General features: G+C 38.5%; 1 protein-coding gene across 2 annotated transcripts in view; it reads left to right on the plus strand.

Moving 5' to 3' along the window:
* The window catches only part of NEBL (nebulette), a 345,724-nt gene that overhangs the window by 246,663 nt on the left and 77,988 nt on the right, over positions 1-21,073 (plus strand). The window contains exons 6-7 of one of the 2 annotated variants that reach the window (XM_028114188.2): positions 8,319-8,420; positions 9,383-9,484. The exons of the other annotated variant lie outside the window; for it this stretch is intronic. Coding sequence (XP_027969989.1) covers positions 8,319-8,420; positions 9,383-9,484 — 204 coding nt within the window. The remainder of the gene's footprint in view (positions 1-8,318; positions 8,421-9,382; positions 9,485-21,073) is intronic. 2 annotated transcript variants of the gene reach the window in all.

The following is a 21,073-nucleotide window of genomic DNA, read 5'->3' on the forward strand; positions in this document are numbered from 1 at the left end:
GCATGGCTGCGCAGCAGGAACTCTGCCAAGACGCCCATTGTTTCCAACTCTCACAAAATCCCTGTACGGAGTCCCCATTCTGTAGATGAAGAAAATGAGACGAAAGAGTCAAACTCCCAAGTCCACCTTTTCTAGATGCCTCTTAAAAGGCATTGCTTATTGGTTGAGATTTTAAATGAAATTTTAAAAATGTGGGACAAAATAGGTTATCATCAGGATTTAGATCAACAGATTCGAGGCGCTGCAGGACCAAAGGCGTCAGTGATGGCCCGGGAGGGGCTGGAGCGCCTTACATGGACCCTCGGGAGGCTGCTTCCAACTCTATAATTCAATGAAATTCAAATACGGAAGTTCCTTATCATATAGCAGGGGTTATTATTTTAACTCTGCCTTTTCTTTTAAAAGGTCTTTGATTGAGGGATTGAGGGAATAGAGTATAAAGGCCTTTTCTCTTCCATTCAATACTGTGTACTTATGGGAGAAGGATGTATTTACTTTCACTCCTCTGCCTACTCGGCTCGACCTTCACATGCAAAGTTTGTACATATAATAGGATTTAGAAAGTGTTTAAGACTATTTACTCAGATTTAAAGTGAGAATGATATTTGTATTTTACCTGTGAAGTAGCTGATATTCCCCTAGAGTCAGGGCACTTAGAAGAATACATTTGTTGTCCCTACAATATGAAATTTAAACCTAGGTCTCGAAAGCCACAGGAAAGCAAGTACCTCTCCTGGTTGTTAGGTGAGGCTAGTGCATCTCCACAAAAGACAAAACTCCGTCTCCCACAATACTTCAGTCTGTCGAAACCCATTTGCAGAGAATCTACTAATAGAATTACCCTTCCGTAATGTGGGATGTCCCTTTACATGATGCCTCTAAATGACTTGATTTAATTTGAAAGAAAATGTGTTGTCACACGTATATCTGATGTGCCTAGAAATAAGGCATCTTTGCTGACCTTTTTATTTTATGTTTCTACCAAGAGCAAGTCAGCTTTCTTTTTTCATTTCCTAAAGCAAATTGTAATTTATTGTAGTTTATCAAGGATCAGACTTTAACCATCACCATTAAACAACAATTAAGAAATATAAAATCAGGGCGCCTGGGTGGCTCAGATGGTTAAGCGTCTGCCTTCAGCTCAGGTCATGATCCCAGGGTCCTGGGATCAAGTCCCGCATCGGGCTCCCTGCTCCTTGGGAGCCTGCTTCTCCCTCTGCCTCTCTCTCTCTCTCTCTCTCTCTCTCTCTGTCTCTCATGAATAAATAAAATCTTAAAAAAAAAGAAATATAAAATCAGTGTTTTGAATTGTGGAGCAACTATTTACAGATAATAACAATAATAAAGACAACAGTCACACATACTTTCTGTTAGAAGAAAAAAGTAGGAAAATAAAGACCAAATTATATCTAAAGCAAAAGTACAGATTTTATATGAGCATCTGAAATAAAGAACTTCCTAGATGCTAACCCAAGCAAGTCAGCTTTCTAGTGTCTGTTAGAGAACCAAGAAACTGGGCCAACTGCAGTTTAAACCTTTTAAGTTCTGCCTCCTTTCAGCTCAAACTTTTATTAGAACATTTATCAATGGGCCAAAGGGCATGTTTCTCCTTTCAGAACTGTTCTCTCCCTCATGCCTTTAGAAGTCTGAATAGGCAGAAGAGGAAGGGGAGAGGACTTCTGTGAGGGCTGACTGAATTCTCCCCTCTGTGTAACTCAGAGTTTCAACAGGAAGACTAGTCGTTCTAGGGGCACTAGTCTCTTCTGCCCACTACCCCCCCCAATTCAGTGAGCATGGAACGGGGCAGGGGAGATCATTTATCCCAATATCCTCCACTGTAGCACATAGTAGAAAAGGAATTTAGAGTCAGACCACATGTTGCCTGTATGCTCTTGGACAAGTTACTTAATATCTCCAAATCTCAGTGTTCCCATCTGTAAAGTGGGGCAGTGGTATCCAACTCACTGGGCTCTTGCAAGTATTAAATGAGATGGTGTATATATATATATATATATATATATATATATATATAAAGGGCTTTGCAGAGGAGCAGCTCTGTAAAATATGAGTCCTCTTTGGTCCCCCTCCAATTTTAAAGGGTGATTTGAGAGGTTAGGATGATTTCATAGTCAATTTGAAATAATTAACAGAGCTTAGATTGAGAAAAAGGCCAACTGTATGTGAAATTTATATTAAGAAGCATTTAGGTCAGAAGGGCATGTTCAAAATGATCCTGAACCCATATAACTACCTATCTTGTTGATACTATAATCAAGAAATGATTAAAAACAGCCAATCTAAATCCTTTCGTATCTTAAGGGATGTACCCCTGCCAAATTCTTCTAATGTAATTAGAGAAACTGGAGATAATCTATCCGGTTACTTTCCCCTAAAGATGGGCTCAAAATGAAAACCCCAGTAACATTATTAGTTCTCATCAATCTTATCAGGGATGCAAAACCCAATAGTTCTGAAGGAAGTCAAACAAATTTTGAACTGCCATCTTAAGTTTTGTAAGTAATGTGGTCTGTATAGACTTGTGATGAAATTGGAGTGGTAAACTCTTCTAAAACACCATATAATCAATTCAATGTGTATTGGAAGGAAGTATTCAGCAGGGGAAACAAGAGACTTCATGTTTAAGAATGATATATATATTTTCTTAATGGTACGAAAAACTTATCAGGAGATAAAATTTCTATTCCATCGGAAAGTGAAAAAGCTTAGAGATAAATCAGTAAAATGATACTAGAGAGGCTGTCATGGTTCTGTGTGGTTCCCCAATGTGACTTATAGTAACAGCACTTTGGGAGTTAGTATTAAAATAGATACATTAGTGTTTTGCTCATCTCTGAGACAAGAATAGTTAGTAATACCCATTCTGCCTTCTTTACAAGATTGTGGTGGTGGTAAAATTAACTCATGAATAAGAAAACTTCTATCAACTCTAAAATGCTTTTTATAAACAATGACAACAATAATAATGAGAAAGATGCCGCTCAGTATTTTACTCCCATCTTTTAGGAGATTGAAAACTTTTCTGCCTTCTGATGAATGTCAGATCCTAGGTTTACCTGTATATAAAAGGTTTACATTCTCTCATAAAAATAATACTTATCATCTAATCCTTTACTCATTTTTTACATACAGGATGCCCAGACAGAAGTAAGCCTGGGATAGAATTTCCAGTCCTTGTGCCTATGTGAGATACCTGGGGGCTTCTCTAATGTGAGAGTTTAGGATAAAAGTATGTCTTGGGAATGACTGCACGAGTGCTTCAAGAGTATAACTAAATATAGGCCCCACTACGCCCTTCTGTTCTGCCAAACTTAAGATGTAAATCCTTTCTAGTCTCTTCTCACCAAGAATCACGTTAACCTTCATCAGAGTGGCAAGGGGAATGATGGTTTGGGGCCAGCTGGGTTTGACTTCTCTAAGTTTGCTCCCCAGCCTTAATTCCCCCATGGGGGTCTGTCTGTGGCTGTCATCCTGGCTGTCCCCTCATCTCTCAATCTTGGCATCTCCAAGGACATAAATCTGAGTCTCTCATTGACCAAGCCCAACTCAGAACAATACAAGGAAGGGGCTTGTGGATAACTAGTTCCAGTCCTGGGAGGGAGTGTTGAGGAAGCCCGGTTGGATACAGACAATGCCGCACAACAAGGGTGGGATGATGATTTCATGCATTCCTGCATGTAAAGTGCTCAGAACAATGCCTGCCATGTCAGACCCTCTGCAAAGATGTAAAAAAAAAAAAAAAAAAGTAAAAGATGTTATACACAACTAGTGAATCATTGAACACTGCATCAAAAACTAATCATGTACTATATGTTGGCTAACTGAACATAATAAAAAAAGATCAAGATTATAAGGAACAAGCTGAGATTAAAAGACAATAAAATGATGAAAGTACAAACTGAGGGACAAAGTGAACATGGTGAGACAAGGAAGAAATTCCAAAACAAATTTGATAGAATTAATATCTTTATTGGAGGCAATGAAGAACAGATTTGACACTGCAGAAAAACCTGAAACAGAGACTGTGTTAATTGGGCATTTCTAGGTTTAGCAATAGAACTCCATCTCAAGTTAGCTAAGTAAAACATGAAAATTTATTGGCTTGCATAACTGGAAATTCAAGCTACCTTTAGGTGTACCTGGATCCAGAGCCTCACAGTGTCACTGGGACTCTTCGTCTCTCCCCATGTCATGGCTTTGCTTTCAGACAGACTGTCTAGGTGGTCTCAAGATGACAGCTGGTGTTTCCAGAATTAGATCATCCCTAGAGCCGCTGATTCCAGAGGGAAGGACAGAAGCCCTTTCTCCCTCCAGCCTCAGATCCATCAGTGACTCTGGCCCTCCCTGGGTTATGTGTCTGCCTTCTAATTGAGCGTGGCTTCTAAAGGGATGAGATGTCTGATTGGACAACCTGTCATGTCACCACCCCTGTCGCCAAGAAAGTAGGCTGCCTTGGACAGCCCCACCAAATCACACAGAGTGAGAGGGAGGGGCAGTTTCCAAATAAAAAACCCCAGGCCGATACAGAAATTACACATGTCCATTATAGAGGCATAACTTAGGAAAATGACCCAGATATGTGGAAAAGGGCCAGGAAAGAAATTAAGTGGAAAAAAAAAAAGGAGGAAGAGATCAAGCATGTATGGTAATAATTTCAGGTGTTCCTGAGGAAGAAACCACAGTCAGTCTTTACAGATAAGATTATATATTGTTATATGTTATTAAAAAGAAAAGGCAGTTTATCTTGGATACAAGATCAAGGTATAAGGAAATGATCAGCATATGATAATTACTTTTTTGCCTCATGTGGGACCTCGAGAAGGAGAATGATGAAACTTCATTGAAAGGCATAATACAAGGTTTAAAGAAGTGGGGAAATACACCTTCTTCTCTTGGGAACAGACTGAAATAGTTTTGAGAGATTTTTCCCTGAGTTGTTTTGTAGGTTGAGTTGCATGCAGTGCCCACTGAAGTTCCATTTGTTTCCTTTGTGGAACTGACTAGAATTATTCTAATGTTCATTAATGAGAATAAATAGGTAAAAATTAAGAAAAATTTTGAAAAAGAAGAGCAGTAGACAGAACTTGGTGTAAGGGATGTAAATCCTTAGAGTCATACATTCAAGAAATGCGTGAGTGAGGCGGTGAATATTAAGTCCTTAATACGCTACCTGGTCCATAATAAGTGGTCGAAAGTGGAGATTATTATTGGTGTTATTATTTCTCCTCTTCCCCCTTCTCCTTCTTTTCTCTCTTCTCCTTTGTCCTCCCTCCTCCCATCTCCCCCTTCCTGCTTTTTCCTTCCATGCTCTGAGGATGCAGTAGGGAACAAAACAGTAAATAAAATGAGGTAAGGGACGCCTGGATGGCTCATTCGTTAAGCATCTGCCTTTGGCTCAGGTCATGGTCCCAGGGTCCTGGGATCAAGCCCCACATTGGGCTCACTGCTCAGCGGGAAGCCTGCTTCTCCCTCCTCCATTCCCCCTGCTTGTGTTCCCTCTCTCGCTGTCTCTCTCTCTGTCAAATAAATAAATAAAATCTTTAAAAATAAATAAATAAATAAAATGAGGTAAAATCAATCATTGACCCTCAAGCTTGCACCCATCCTGGGCTGATGATCTTCAGGAGTCTCTTCTTCTCTTCTTCTCTTCTTATTCAACAGTATTATACAGAACACCATCTTGTCATGAGAAGATGGCCTGAAGAATGGAGGCCAGTCCCTTGCTCCAATACATTAGCACTTAGGGGTTGAATTTATTCAGGAAATAGAGAAAAGAAAAAAACAAACACCCTGCCACACCTCTCTTCTACCATGTACTGTTTTTATTCTTCCTGGGTTCTGACAGACTGCAGAACGGAGCAAAGACATAGTGCAGATATTTGAGAAATGTCAGGCGAGCTTCCCTCAGACCCGGGTTAGGGAGGAGGAAGATGAGCAGCACTCTTAGGCAGCCATGTTGCTGCACCATCAAGTTCAGACATCCTTGCAGACAGTGAAGACCAGGAGCCTACCGCTCTGCGCCTCTCCATGTAAAGCCCCGTTCCTGTGGGATGTCCCACGCAGTGGTATTCTGGAAGATCTGACTAGTGACCGGGCTCCCGTGCTGTTCTCCTGTGTGGCTCTGTGGTGTCCGCTTGTTTGAATTTGCAGCTCTTGTCAGTCTTAATATTTGTTTTGAGTCACATATGCCGGCCTCTAATTTGCAATTTACATGGATGATGGGGCCCTATTCAGAGCCCTGCTCCTTCCGCCTTTGTGCCCCTCACCTCTCTTCACGCAGTCATAAGGCTGAGCAGCATATAATTACGTAACCCATACAAAGCTTAGATTTCTGGAAGGTTGCAGCTCTTTTCAAAAAGTAAGGGTTTCCATTTTTATCCTCATTCTTTTCTAAACAAAAAGACATTACCCCCCTGCGGTTTCTGTATGAATGCAGTAACTCAGAAACAGTTAGTCTTGTAGGTGGGTAGTAATTTTGGTTTGTTTTCACCTGAGAGTCAGTTTTTGTTTACACAGCTTGTGTTTAACCAAGTGCAGGTGGAGGTTGATTGGCCATCATTGGCGCATGAGGGTGTTGTTATTTGAAGCCAATGAAATTGGCTTAATTTTAAACCCCTAAAGATTTAAAAAATTCACCCAATAATATAACTCAGTTTTCAGCCCATTTTCATGTTTCTTTTGCTACCTGTGTGCACAAAACTTACCTGAATTACTTGTGACAGTAAAGCCTATGAGAACAGAAATACTGAAGAAAACAGATGTTCTTGCTGAAATTATGTTAATTCTATTGAAGTTGTGTTCACTTGTTAGATTCATGATTATAAACATTGTTTTAAAAACAGTCTTGGTGGTGAGGTGAATGCAAGCCCTTAAAAGAGTAAATAGAAATGTATATAAATATTTCACTGAAATAAAATAATATAATGCGTAGGGAGCCTTTCACTTCCTATACCTGATATTATTTTTGAAAGAAATGAGAAAGTACAAATGTTTTTTTAACTCTGCAAGACTGAAAGGAAAATAACAAGATACATTGATATTATCTAGAACACTGGCTCGTATTGATTAATAGGAGAATTCATTAAAATGCAGATTCTTCAGAAATTCTATTATGTAGGGTTGGGGATGGACCTCAGGAATCTAATTTTTGAGTAAGTACTTTAGATGATGCTATTGTAGAAAGTCTGCAGGCAACAATAGAAATATTTGTTTTGTACAAATATAATTAATTGTGCATTTTGTATTGATGATGTTTTACATTTCTATGTTTTACCTTTCTATGCCTTGAGAAAATGGTCTTAAAAATGACCATTGCTGCCCCCTTTGCAGTAGAACTTTAATAGAACTAATGTAATGGGCAAGTCGACCAGCCCCTGGTGATATTGCCAAATAGAATTACATCTGGAAAATAGATAAATACTCCTTCAGCTCATGACTGACCTCAGGAAGCAGAGAAATGGACAGACTGGTGAGGTGTTGACTGTGGGACGTTATACCAGTTCTCATCTGGTCTCCCCTCCTGTTTGTCAGTGGAGTTAATCTAAATAACCACCATCGTCTAAAGTACATTTGGTAAAATTTACATGCATTTTTCTCTTTAAATGTCTATTTTCCACACTTTGGTTTGATTGTATCTCATGTGCATTCAGAGAATGGATGTTCCTTAATGTCATTGCTTTTATTTTTGGAGGCTCAAGTCATTGCGATGATATTTGCTAGGTAATACAAGTATGTACACATGACTAGACTTGCCAGACATGGGCATTTTAAGCGTCCAGTCAGAAAAAGAAGAGAGAGCTGGAGAGGAGAAGCTTCACACACCCTCACCCCAGGAAGTGATTTTTCTACACTCATGTACTGGGCTTATCCTGCATCTACTGGGGGTTGAGACTGTGTGATGCGCAAGTTAAAGCCCTTGTTGAGGATATTCTGTATGTGAATATGTACATACACACTTACACGTAATGACGTGCTTTTAAGGTGATAATTCCGTAAGAATTCTGTAAGATTCTGTAAGATTGGTTTTGTTCCGAAGTCTTGGGCTCACATTTTTTAGGTTGTATGAATCCAGTTTATATGAAGTAATGCTAGTGAGACTTAGGTATGGGAGAGAAAAGAATGTATCTATTCAAATAAATGTTGTGCATAAAAAAATTAAAAAAAATAATTTATGGTCAGTGGGTTCTCTAAGATGATTATGGCAAGGATAAATGATGTTATAGACATTAAGATTGGTAGCTCTATAAAATTACTAATTTCTTCTTTTTCTTTCTTTCAATCAAAACTGTCTCTTTGATCAGATTTCTTATAGAAAAGATGTGCAGGACACCCACATGTACAGTGCGGATCTCAATAGACCAGACATCAAGATGGCAACACAGATCTCCAAGATCATAAGCAATGTAATCTCTCTTTCTTATCTTGAGCAGAAATGATTTCTTATTTTTTCAGGAGATAACACATGACTTTGGTGGTTGAATGGTTAATTTAATTAGTGAAATTAATCAATCTGAATTAATGACATCTCAAGTTTTTTACCTGAAATATCCATTTGACTGTGTAAATTATTCAGAATGCAGAAACTGCCCAAATTCACCTTGACTATGGCTAATGCTGTCATAATTTAAGAAAAGTAAGTGCTCTTCGGGCATAAAGTAACGTTTGAATGCCTCAGCCTGAAAGTCAACTTTGTTAGTCATCTGGTCTCTCACCTTTCCCTGTCCCAAAGAACTTCACTTGGCCTTGTTTCTATTGTATTACTGTTAATTGTGCAGATTCTTTTTTGCCACCATTTACCCTTGTACATTTTCTACACATTTTGGCTCTTTTCTTATCATATCTTCTCCAAGATATCCTTACTGGTTAATACCATTTTATTTAAACATAACTTGCACCCTGGTTAAAAATGATGGCTTCACACAGACCAAATGTTTGAATAACAGAGACTATACTCACTTAAAAATTAATAACTATTTACAAGATTTAACTTGATGCTAACCAAACGGAGTTAAATCAGTTCCTAAGATGAAAGGAGCCATACAAGCTATCTGTCTACAGAAGGCAGGATCTCAATTATCCAGTAATTTTTCCTAGTTTTTTTTTCAGGGTTTATACATAAGCACCATGATGATGACAGGATACATAGACGCAAATTTAATAATTAATTTACTACAAAAAAAGTTGAATTTAATTAACCACACTAAGTCAATTTCTGTTCTACCAGTCAGCATTTTTGTGTTCGGTGTATTGTAAGGAATGTTTTTTTATGGATGGAGGGTCTATTATATTTTATTTCAGCTAATATTAATATAATTCTTCACTGGAAAGTAGAAATATTTAACATTCTCTTATTTATTAATTTTAGGCAGAATACAAGAAGGGGCAAGGAGTAATGAATAAAGAGCCTGCTGTAATTGGAAGACCAGATTTCGAACATGCTGTGGAAGCTTCTAAACTTTCTAGTCAAGTAAGACTCTAATGATGATTCCACAATGATTTTATTCAGAGATTTTGTTTCTAGTGGCACAAAAAACTATTTCATTTTAGATAATATCTTTAATTGCAAGAATATGCAAAGATAATGTTTCTGAAACCATTTCAGATAGGATTGCAATAATTACAAATTTCAGTAAAAGATAAAATGAGTCCAATTTTAAGCGCAAAACAAAGTTTTCTTTTCTCCCGGCTCAAAGTCTAACATTTTTCAATGAGGTTAGCCATGTTGTCACATTTCCTAGGATTTCTAGAATTCTGCAATTGTGGTGTCAATTAAATTAGATTAGGTCAATAATTAGATTGCTGTCTATCTATACACACATACACACAGTTTATAACTAGGTAATAAAATATCGATTTTCATATGCTCTAATTTAATCACAAAATAAGAAAGAGGTGATGCAAATGAAGAAAACTTTGAAATCTTATGGAAGAACATCAAACAAGATCTGAAAAAGTATAAAGACATGTCATGTTTTTGGCTGAATGTCTTGGTAGATAAAAATTGCGATTCTCCCCAAATTAATATACAAATGTCATGCAATTTCAATTACAAGCCAATAGATTTTTTCAAGTATATGGGTAAATGATCTTAGAGTTTGAATGGAAAGGAAATGCCTCAGAAGAGCCTTTAGAAGTATGAAAATGAAGACCAGTGAAGGAGAACTTAAGTTATGGGTTACCATAACATAATATAAAACCACTGAAATTAAATCAATATGGGATTAGTACAGTAAGAGATAAAATAATCAGTAGGATAGAATAGGAAATCCTGAAATAGATTCCAATATGTTTAAGAATTTAATATATGATGAAAGTGTTGGTTCAAGTCAGTGGGAAAAAAGTTATATTAGTTCATAAATGGTGCTGACATAACTGTCCATCCATCAGAGTAAAAATAAAATTGGACCTGAATCTTAACTTATATACAAAATGAATTCCAGATGGATTAGAGATGTGAATATAAACAATAAAATAATTTTAAAATCTTAAAAGAAAACCCAGGAGAATATATATACCACATAGAGATGACAGAGTTGGTCTTAAAAAGACCGGAGATCTAGAAGCTATAAAAGGATAGTTAGGCATACCTAACAATAGAATTAAAACTCTTTTAATGGAAAATGATAATATTTGCCAAGTTAAAAATAATAGTATCAAAAGCAACTTTTATATAGTTACGGTGTTTTCACTTTTGAAAATATGCATTCCTCAAGTTGCAAAAGTTGGATGACATTTCAAAATGGAGAGGTGTAAATGAAGAAAACTATAAAATCGGACTGAAGAACATGAAATGACATCTGAACCAATGAGAAGACCAACTATGCTCTAGCTCAGGAGTCTCAGTACTCAGTATCATAGAAATGTTAATTCTTCCAAAATTAATTTTAAAAATTTCACGCAAGGGGCACCTGGCTGGCTCAGTCGGTGGACCATGCAACTCTTGATCTAGGGGTTGTGAATTTGAGCCCCAAGTTGGGGGTAGAATTTATTAAAGAAAATAAATAAAATTTGAAAATTTTTTTCTAAAAAAAAAAAATCCCATGCAATTCCAGCTAGAATCCAAACAGACTTTTTAAGCATTTTGAATCAAATTAAATATTTGAATAAATTAAGTAAATTGGATTGTCTATGGAGAAGGAAGTGTCTGAGGAAAGCTTTTTAAAATGTAGAAAGAAGAGCAGTGGTCTTCAAATATTTGGAAAAGCATTTGTAATGCAAATGATGAGAACATTTTTATATCTAGAGTATAAAAAATTCTTTAATAGTGAAAAGAAAATCTAAAAGCCCTATAGAAAAATGAGTAGAGGAGATGAATGAACAGTTATAGAAGAGCAACATAATAACAAAAATAGTCAATAAACATTTTAAATGATGCTCAAATTTATTAGTAGAAAGAGAAATGCCAGTAAAGCATTTATCTGTCACATCCTGTGAGTGTGGAGAAGGACATCAGTGAGGGGTGTGTAGTTGGAAGGGTTTGGTGTAACAGGTAGATTTGAGCTAAGATGGACTGAAAGGTCTGCTCAGGGGAAGACCCCAAATAAAGGTTGGGAATGTGCAGGACAGAGAAAAGGGGTCTGACAGACAGGAGAGGCTCCCAGCAAGGAGAGGGGAATCATAAATACACATGGAGATCTGGGAGGAGTTGAGATGCTGTGATGATGGTAAATGGGTCAATGTTGTATTCATTTGGACTGTGGGCCATACTTATGGAGCAGAATAGGAATAATATGTTCTATACAAGAAAAGGTACAGAAGAAAAGTGATTTCAAATGTAATAATTGGGAGCGTTGTAGAGTTGAATTCAGAAAAGGAGTCACCGCTACTACTTCTCACCATTTTAACGATAGTCTCTCCAGTACCCTCCACTCAAGTACCCTCCTTCAGATAGGAAATGAATGTCACAGAAAATTTTGAACAGAGAAGCATTGTGAAGAAGATACTATTTAAGGAAGGTTAGCATGGCAGCACTGTGCAGGAGATAAGGCCTCATGAGAGGAGAAGCATCCCGGAGGCCAGTTGGGATGCTACCATCTTGGTCCACACATGGGGTGCTCAGAACTTGGGACAACTTGCTGGTCATGGGGTGAAAATGAGCAAAGAGGGTAAATGAGAGACAACTGAATGTCAGTGCGCTTCATATTCACCATTTTATGATGTATAAGGCACTCTCACTTACAAAACAATTTCATGACTCAGGAGGCTGTGGATGCGCTAAGAGCCTGGGGACACATTCTCGTCCACGGCCCGAGATGGGCAGGGCCTGAAGAGGCAGAGCATAGTAGGCACATTCGGCAACTCTTCTTCGGCCTTTTCTGTGGACAAAGACTTCCCATTGACTATAGGAGAAGCAGGAGATTCTAGAAAAACAGTACGGTTTGGTTGACAGGTTAGGAAAATGGGCTCCAGAGCAGGACTGCCTGAGCTAAACTCCAGGTTCTGCCTCTTGCTGGTTCAGTGACCCTGGACACAGCTTCCTCATCTGTAAAATGGGAATGACTACAATACCTACTTCTTAGGCTTGTTGTCAGGGTTAAAATGCTGCCTGGCTAATAGAAACACTATGTAACTTCACAAGAATAATTTAACTGCCGATATTCAGAATAGCTTTCCACTCTGCACTTTTACAGGAATTTATGCACAGATTGAAGTAGGAATAGCCACACTGGCCTTTAGATTCCAGTCTGAAATTCATTCCTTCATGATCTTATTCGAGAGTTCTTAGCAGCTTGAGCTTTAATTTTGATATTTCAAATTCAGTCACCAGAAATCCTACCATTTGCTCCTATCTCGGTTTTTAGGCAGGTTTTTTTTTTTTTTTTTAAGATTTTATTTATTTATTTGAGAGAGAGAGAGAATGAGAGAAAGAGCATGAGAAGGGGAAGGGTCAGAGGGAGAAGCAGACTCCCTGCCGAACAGGGAGTCCGATGCGGGACTCGATCCCGGGACTCCAGGATCATGACCCGAGCTGAAGGCAGTGGCTTAACTGACTGAGCCACCCAGGCAGGTTTTAAAAAAATCCAAATCCTTTAGCAACTGAAGGATCAGATACCTAAGCAGGTTGCAATTTGCAAGTTACATTATATCTATCATCTTTGTTTTCTCCATGACATTCTTGCTGCTCTCATAGTGTAAAAACTCATCAGAAGAAAGGAAAAGTGGGCAGGTGAATATATAGGACTTCTGGAATGAACTTGATATGTTCCATTTGTATTTTCAGGTGTATGAACTAGAGACAAGTGCAGAAACTTTGCTTTATTATTTTCATCGGCAACTCTGAAGATCACCTACATATTCTCTTGCTCCTAACCTAATGTCAGATTGTGAATACAGGAGCACTCAAAGGCAAAGAAATATCAAGAAGGAAAGTGATTTAGGAATGGCAAGAAGCAGGGGACCTGGGGGCAGGGGCAGGAAGGAGAGAGCAGATGGTACCAGGATCACTGTGTCAGGGAAGGCGGGGATTGAGGAGACGGTGCTCGAGGTTTGTGGTGGTAAGAGCTGCCGGATGAAGAGCCGAGAACGAGAAAGCAAGGGGCAGAATTCTCCCAATTTATCAGTAAATTATGCTTTGTGGGATTGAACCCAGAAAATGTAGTGGAAACACAAAACCCTTCCTGCTAACTTGTACAATAGCTTTGCCCCCCCAAGTTGTAAAGTTTCCTTGTTTAAACTTGGAAGGAACATAAAATTATGGTCAAGTAGTTAAGAGAAAAATCAGTAAAAAAATTAAAGTGAAATCTCGTCTTTCAAGATAATGAGATTGGTGTATTTACAAGTATCTTAAATGTTAGTGGAGTAACTGTTGAAGCCATCGTCTTAAAATATTCTTCTAAGAGCAGTTAATTTTTAATATATTCATATATCATCTTAATTTATTACTGGAAATTTATCTATGGGATGAATGGAATTCTTTTAGTTTAATAACATCAAGGAAACTTTTGTATTTATAATAACTAGTGTTTGTTCTAAAATTGCATGTGGCATATTGATAAGAATGGGTTTGAAACATAAAAAGTACATTTTAGATTGCCATTAAAATTTAATTATAAATATTGTCCTCAAATTGAATGGGGATGTTAATTGGTTTGGAGAATCTCCCATTTCCCTTCCTGGCAAGCACTCTCCCAGCCAATCTCTTTACACCCAAGTATTGGCTTCAAGGTCTTGTACTTGAGTTGCCAATTTAAATTGTATTTCTCTCTCTCCTTTATTCTCAGTTCTTTTTCCTTATTGTTCTTAACACAATTTATACTAGTCATATATTTATATATATGTGTGTGTGTTTTTTTTTAAGATTTTATTTATTCATTTGAGAGAGAGAGAGAGCACTAATGGGGGAGAGAGGCAATGGGAGAGGGAGAAGAAGACTCCCCGCTGAGCAGGGAGCCTTATGTGGGGCTTGATCCCAGGACCCCAGGATCATGACCTGAGCTGAAGGCAGACACTTAACCGACTGAACTACCCAGGTGCCCCTATATGTGTATGTTTTAAATATCTCCTTTATTACCACACAGCAGGCTTCATGGGGACAGGGTTGACAGGTGTTTAATTCATCATTATAGAATGGCATGGACTGGACCTCAATAAATATATATAGACCAATTAAACAAATTTCTCTAGATCATTCACGGTGCAAAATCAGTAAGATGTTATTTTGTTATGGAAATAAGGACAGGGATATGATTTTGTGTAAAATTCAGACTTGGAAATACTACTAATTTTATGGCAAGTTCTATATAATATCTGGTTATACTCTCTTCTTTGACAGCTTTTAGTTCAATTTCATCCAAAATTGGAGGTATAGGTATGTGGCATTGTATAGGTACGTGTTGTTTACTTTTCATTTTTGCCAATAATTAAGGTATACTTATCAGCGTTTCCATTTTGTTCCTAACAGTTGTTTCTCTGGCTGTGATGAAAAGCTTTCCTTTGCGGTCTGCTTTTTTCCACCTTTTTCTGACTCTGAATCTGATCCATAGGTGGTGCTGTGAAGCCCAGCGCCCCTTGTGGCGAAGGTTTGAACTACAGGGTTTAGAAGTCGGGCTTCAGATCTTTGAAATAACTGCCTTGTCCAGAAGCAGTTATGAGGAATGAATTTAAGTGATATTATTGTAGTTTAACTGTCCCACTGTTTTCTCCAAGTAAGGGCCTCTGAAATTCTTGCTAAATCTGTTAAAATTCCTTATAAACTTTTAGGATTCTGATCCTCTACACCTTTCTATATAAAAAAAAAAGTTGGTAAACATCAGGACCATTAGATTTGATGATATTTATAATGTAAATAAAGTCAATCCTGAGTGTAAGTAACTTTTCATTTATTTCCAAAGTGATTGACTTAGGCATAAGGGGTAATATTTACCTTAAAATCATAGCAAAATCACCCAACCCAATACCTATATCTCCCTTTCTCAAATGGTCTTGAGAAACCAGTTGGTCAAGGGAAAGCATTGCCTCTGGAGATGTGAGTGTGGGTGAAGAGATAGACACTCAGGTGTGTGAAGCGTGGGTTGAAAATAAGATGTTGGGTGTGTATGTGTAGTGAGTGAGTGAACCAGTCAGAAGGTGAGCAAGGGACCATTGAAACCATTTGGCTATTCTCTCACTTCATTTAAGCACAAACCTTACAGCAAGAGGTAAGAAATGGTTGGGTGTCAGTGTTTGCTAAGTGTGTTTTTTATGTAATGCAGTTATTTTACTCTGTGGTTAATTAATGAGGGAAACCCTTGCATTTTTGTGCCTTAGGCATTTTTGAATCAGATCACACAGAGCACTCAAGCTTAGAGAGAGATAAATTTCACAGCACTTGGCTTCTTACTATGTTTATTACAAGGATAAGAGTGACAGATATATTTTAAATAACTAATTTCATACGACAGAAATAACCTGGAAAGGCTAGACAGAATTTTAAAGTTCAATTTTATAGCCCAGTGCATAATAGTGGTAGAAATCTTCTAAGATAAAGTTCTTCAGGGACGCCTGGGTGGCTCAGTCGGTTAAGCGTCTGCTTTCGGCTCAGGTCATGATCCCAGGGTCCTGGGATCGAGCCCCACATCGGGCTCCCTGCTCAGTGGGAAGCTTCTCCCTCTCCCACTCCCCCTGCTTGTATTCCCTCTCTTGCTGTGTCTCTCTCTGTCAAATAAATAAGTAAAATCTTAAAAAAAAATAAAGGTCTCCAGAAAGGAGTAGTGTGCTGGTTAGACGAGTAAGTATGAGGGAGATAATTTTGTATTGAGATAGTGTGTAATACATTTCTATATTTGAATCATGAATTAAGGGTGTGAATGGAAAAAAAGGGTGTGAATGGATTTCAAACCTCCATGCAGACATAAGCATGATTTTGCATGAAGTATAATCACAAATTTTGGGATCATTTGCATTACTCTGTGCTTAATTAGTGATGTCATGAGAGTACTTTATTATAATTTGTTATATTTTTAAAATATCAGACTTCTATTAAATACTCTTAGGAGAATATTGCATTGGAATGGCATTTAGTTCTGAATAGCTTATTTTATGAACCTAGTTATTCCTAAAAAGTGTAATTTATGCCCCCAGGCCACCATCATTAGGACCTAAGCTGACCAGCACTCACGAGATGTGAGGCATACCAAATTCTCATGCATATTTTGAAAGAATGTGAATTTGGGATTTTTATTCTTCTTCCCCAAAACATCAATTCTGTGATCTCTAGTATTCAGTAATGCCTACTTGATCATTTCTGATTATATCACCTAAATGTGAGTTTGTTATCCTCAGGAACAAGTAAAACCAGTGCCCAGTATAGAGGTGAATACAGAGAATGCCTCAGGAAATACCAACTGAATAGCTAGAATGCTAACAATTTTTGAAAGTAGAATCACGTACTTAGATGATCCTTCAAAACTGGTATTTTCCCATTTTATTTATTTTTAATTTTTTAAAAGATTTTATTTATTTATTTGACAGAGAGAGAGAGCACAAGCAGGGGGAGTGGCAGGCAGAGGGAGAGGGAGAAGCAGACTCCCCGCTGAGCAGGGAGCCCGATGCGGGGCTCATCCCAGGACCCTGAGATCATGACCTGAGCCGAAGGCAGTCGCTTAACCAATTGAGCCACCCAGGTGCCCTATTTTCCCATTTTAAAAAGAATGATCTTGGGCACCTGGGTGGCTCAGTCGTTAAGTGTCTGCCTTTGGCTGAGGTCATGATCCCAGGGTCCTGGGATCAAGCCCTGCATCGGGCTCCCTGCTCAGCAGGAAGCCTGCTTCTCCCTCTCCCACTCCCCCTGCTTGTGTTCCCTCTCTCGTTGTGTCTCTGTCAAATAAATGAAATCTTTAAAAAAAAATAAAAAATAAAAATGATCTTGAGGTATTGAGGTGGATATTAAAATTTAAAAACGATTACTATAAGTAAAAATATGCTGAAGGAATGAAAAAAATAAAGTTCTCATCAAATCTATCACAAGGCTATATCAAAATTTGAAGACACCATGGAATTTACCTGGTCCTGCCTTTCAGTGAAAAAATTCCTTCTCAATATTATCCATCCATGGATAGAAACAGTTACTGAAGCAGATATTACACACTAGACACTGTGCTTGGGGTTAGATTTTCAAGGGTGAACGGGACAGATCCAGCCCCTGCTTCACTGAGCTTACAGCCTAATGGGGAAGACCTGCGGCATAGACAGTTTTGCAGATAATTATAACAAGGGCATGACCTGTGTGACTGGGCAAATGTGGGGTGTTTCAAAGATATATCAGCAGGACATATTCTACTTTGGGAGGTCAGAGAAGGCTTTCAAGAAAACGTTTCTCATGTTCAGTGGAATAATTTTTACACATCCTACAGGTAGTAACCGAAATGTAACTTCTTTTCATGATAATCAGCAGAAATCTCTTTGGCTAAAACTTCTGCCCGTCAATACTAACTTTACCTTCTGCAGTAGAATAAATGCCATTTTTAAATTTTTTCAAATATTTGAACATATTTACCAGCTGATTCCTCAGTCTCTTCAGTAGAGCACTCTTGAGCCCAGTAACTGACAAAGAGTATGCATTACATAAATATTTCTGGAATGAATGAATGAATGAATAAAAGTCCAGCAGGAACTGGAAAGTGCAATACAGATTCAATATAATATTTTAAAATCTATTGTTTTCCATTTCCTTTTCCATTCTTTTTCTTTTTAATGGGATAGAATTCCAATCAATTTAACAGTGATTGTGTGTGTGCATGTGCACGTGTGTGTGCATATATGTGTGTGTGTGGACTTGGAGAATTAGAGAAGTGTTATAGTTCCAACACCTGTCTCAGGGTGTGACTCATTCTATGAGTCATAAGAGTTTTTGCCTCTCATTTTCATAATTAATTTATATTTCTTTAATAAACATAGAGTAAGTGCCAAATCTATTCAGAGCATTATGCCAGGCACTAGGGATAAAAAATGAATAAAGATCTATTCTTTGCTCACTGTCAAATGGGAGAGCAGACATACACAGATAACTGAAATCTGTCCCAAATTATAAAATAGTCCAATCTAGTCTTTCCAGGGAAAACTCATCTTTAATAACAGGGTAGAATTACTATAAATTTATCTTTTAAAACATCAGGTGAAAAAAATGCAGGGTTTTGCTTGCATTGAACTATTTAAAATCTAATCAAAATTCAGCTATGCAATGCTGGCTTGCATCAAGTTTTCCTTTAGTTATTCATATTCTCCAACCTCAGGCACCATGAGCATCTAGTTATCTATTAGCTAAGTGGCAAAAACAGGTTATATCATCTGTCGCACAGAGAACCCCTCCTACTCTCTGCATGCCAGCACAGTTACACGAGGGGCAGAGGGCACACGGAGGGGGTGAAGCTTGAAAATTAACCCGACACATTCTCACTTGCTAGGAAACCCGGCATTTGTTCTTCCCGAGTGAAGGTATGTTTCTGAAAATCCATCATCCATCCACAATGCGATGACTCATTTTTCCTCTACTCATTACATTGAACCTGTGTTGAGTTCCTACCATGAGGTAGGCGTTCCTTCCTTCCCGAGGTTGGGAGTGAGCAAGATACACTCTGTCAAGACTGGAGTCAGAAATCCTTCCAATAGCAAATCTACTCAAGTCACAGACATGTGTAAAATGACTTCATACTGGCCTTTGGATGATGACCAAGATCCCTGACAGCTACAGGGCTCTGTAGAGCCTGGTCATTCCAGCTCTCCAGTCTCTCCTGTAATCTCCATCCTCTGCCACCCTTGTGTTCTTAAATTCCTTTACCATGCTGTGCGTGCCTCTCTCTGCGCTTCTACATGCTGTTCCCTCGGGCACACTCCATCAGGACACCCCCAACTCATCCCTTTCCCCCCTTCCACTCACTAAGCACACTCTCTTCAAGCCGTAATGTAAATACCCTCAGTTCCCCAGACTTGGAGAGGGTCTGCCGCAAAACACAGTCCATGGCCTCCCATTGCCCTCTGTTGTTGCAGTCAGCTCACCATTCCAGAGTTTGTGCTTAACCATCACCAGTCATGCCTGGATGTGATCAAAGTTATTTCTTACTGCATGTCTCCAGGGCCTCGCTCACAGATGGGGACTTAGTGGGCACAGGTGTATAAACACACATATGTGTGTATATATATATAGTAATACATGTGTAGTGGAAGCCTTTTATCTTATTCAGACCTGTACTCAGTCATTTAAATGAAGAAGGTAGTTGAAGGAGGAAGTGTAAAGACCATACACGTACCTTAACATTTTAGTTTAACACAAAACACATGTATGTACATTTATTTGCCAAACTTTCGATGTAGTGGAAAGTCTTTTTCTTTGCAAATGAAGCTGTGGTTTGGAGTTTTGTGTTGTTTTTCTTGCAAACTATAATCACAATGCATTGGTCTATGATTTGCCTTTTGAAAGACATTTTGCTCAAAGACATACTGCCAATCTCTCTGAGTTCCAGAACTTTCTACATTATTTACATCCCACTCCTGACTTTTCTGGTTGTCTTGACTACCCTTAATTTGATAGCAGGTTTTTTTAGGGAATTGCTGTCCTTAAGTCTTTCATGGAAATAATGTAGTTTTCATAGGGATAACTTTCTTTTTACGGTAAATTTGTGTTTGCAGTATTAAATTAAATTATGTGATTATGATAAATACAGCTAGCATAAACGGGGTTAGGGACAAGCTCAGTTGACTTTTAGCAAGTTTATATTCCTAGCTAATGGGAGTAGAAGTGCTGGGCATACCTTTAAACCACTTTTTTTTTTTTTAAAGAGATTCTTTTTTTTTTTAAGATTTTATTTATTTATTCATGAGAGACAGAGAGAGAGAGAGAGAGGCAGAGGGAGAAGCAGGCTCCCCGCTGAGCAGGGAGCCCAATGCAGGACTCGATCCCAGGACCCCGGGATCATGACCTGAGCTGAAGGCAGACGCTTAACCATCTGAGCCTAAGTGAGTGTGATCCAGTCAGATTTGCTGTTGGAAAGATTACGGACTCCAGTCTTGACAGAGTAGATCTTGGTCACACTCCCAACCTCAGGAAGGAACTCCTCCTACGTCATGGACTTCTGAAAAGCCATCGTCCACCCACATTGTGATGACTCCTTTTTCCTCTACTCATTACACCAAGCCTGTGTTGAGTTCTTACTGTGAGGTAGGATGAGTCATCACAATGTGGATGGATGATGGTTTTTCAAAAACATACCTTCACTTGGGAAGAACAAATGCCGGGTTTCAGAGCAGGTGAGAATGTGTCGGGTTAATTTCCAAGTTCTACCCGCTCTGTGTGGTGTGCAGACAGTAGGATAGGCTCTCGGTTCTCAGAGAAGATATAACCTATTTCTTGCCACTTAGCTAATATGTAACTAAGACACCTGTGGTGGCTGGGGTTGGAGAATTTGAGTAACTGAAGGAAAACGTGATGCAAGCCAAGAAGACTGCATAGCTGGATCAGTTGATGGGTAAATAGCTACCAGCTGAGCATGTTCAGGGCACCCAGGCCATCAGTTAGAATGTTTTACTTAGTAAGTGGAGAGTGTTAGCCAATCTGGCTGAGTCAAGAGTGCCATTCGAGTAGAAG

Source organism: Eumetopias jubatus, unplaced genomic scaffold, assembly GCF_037043125.1.
Source record: "Eumetopias jubatus isolate StellerSeaLion01/CBP00866 unplaced genomic scaffold, mEumJub1_p1.0 scaffold_8, whole genome shotgun sequence".
NCBI classification, from domain to species: Eukaryota; Metazoa; Chordata; class Mammalia; order Carnivora; family Otariidae; genus Eumetopias; species Eumetopias jubatus.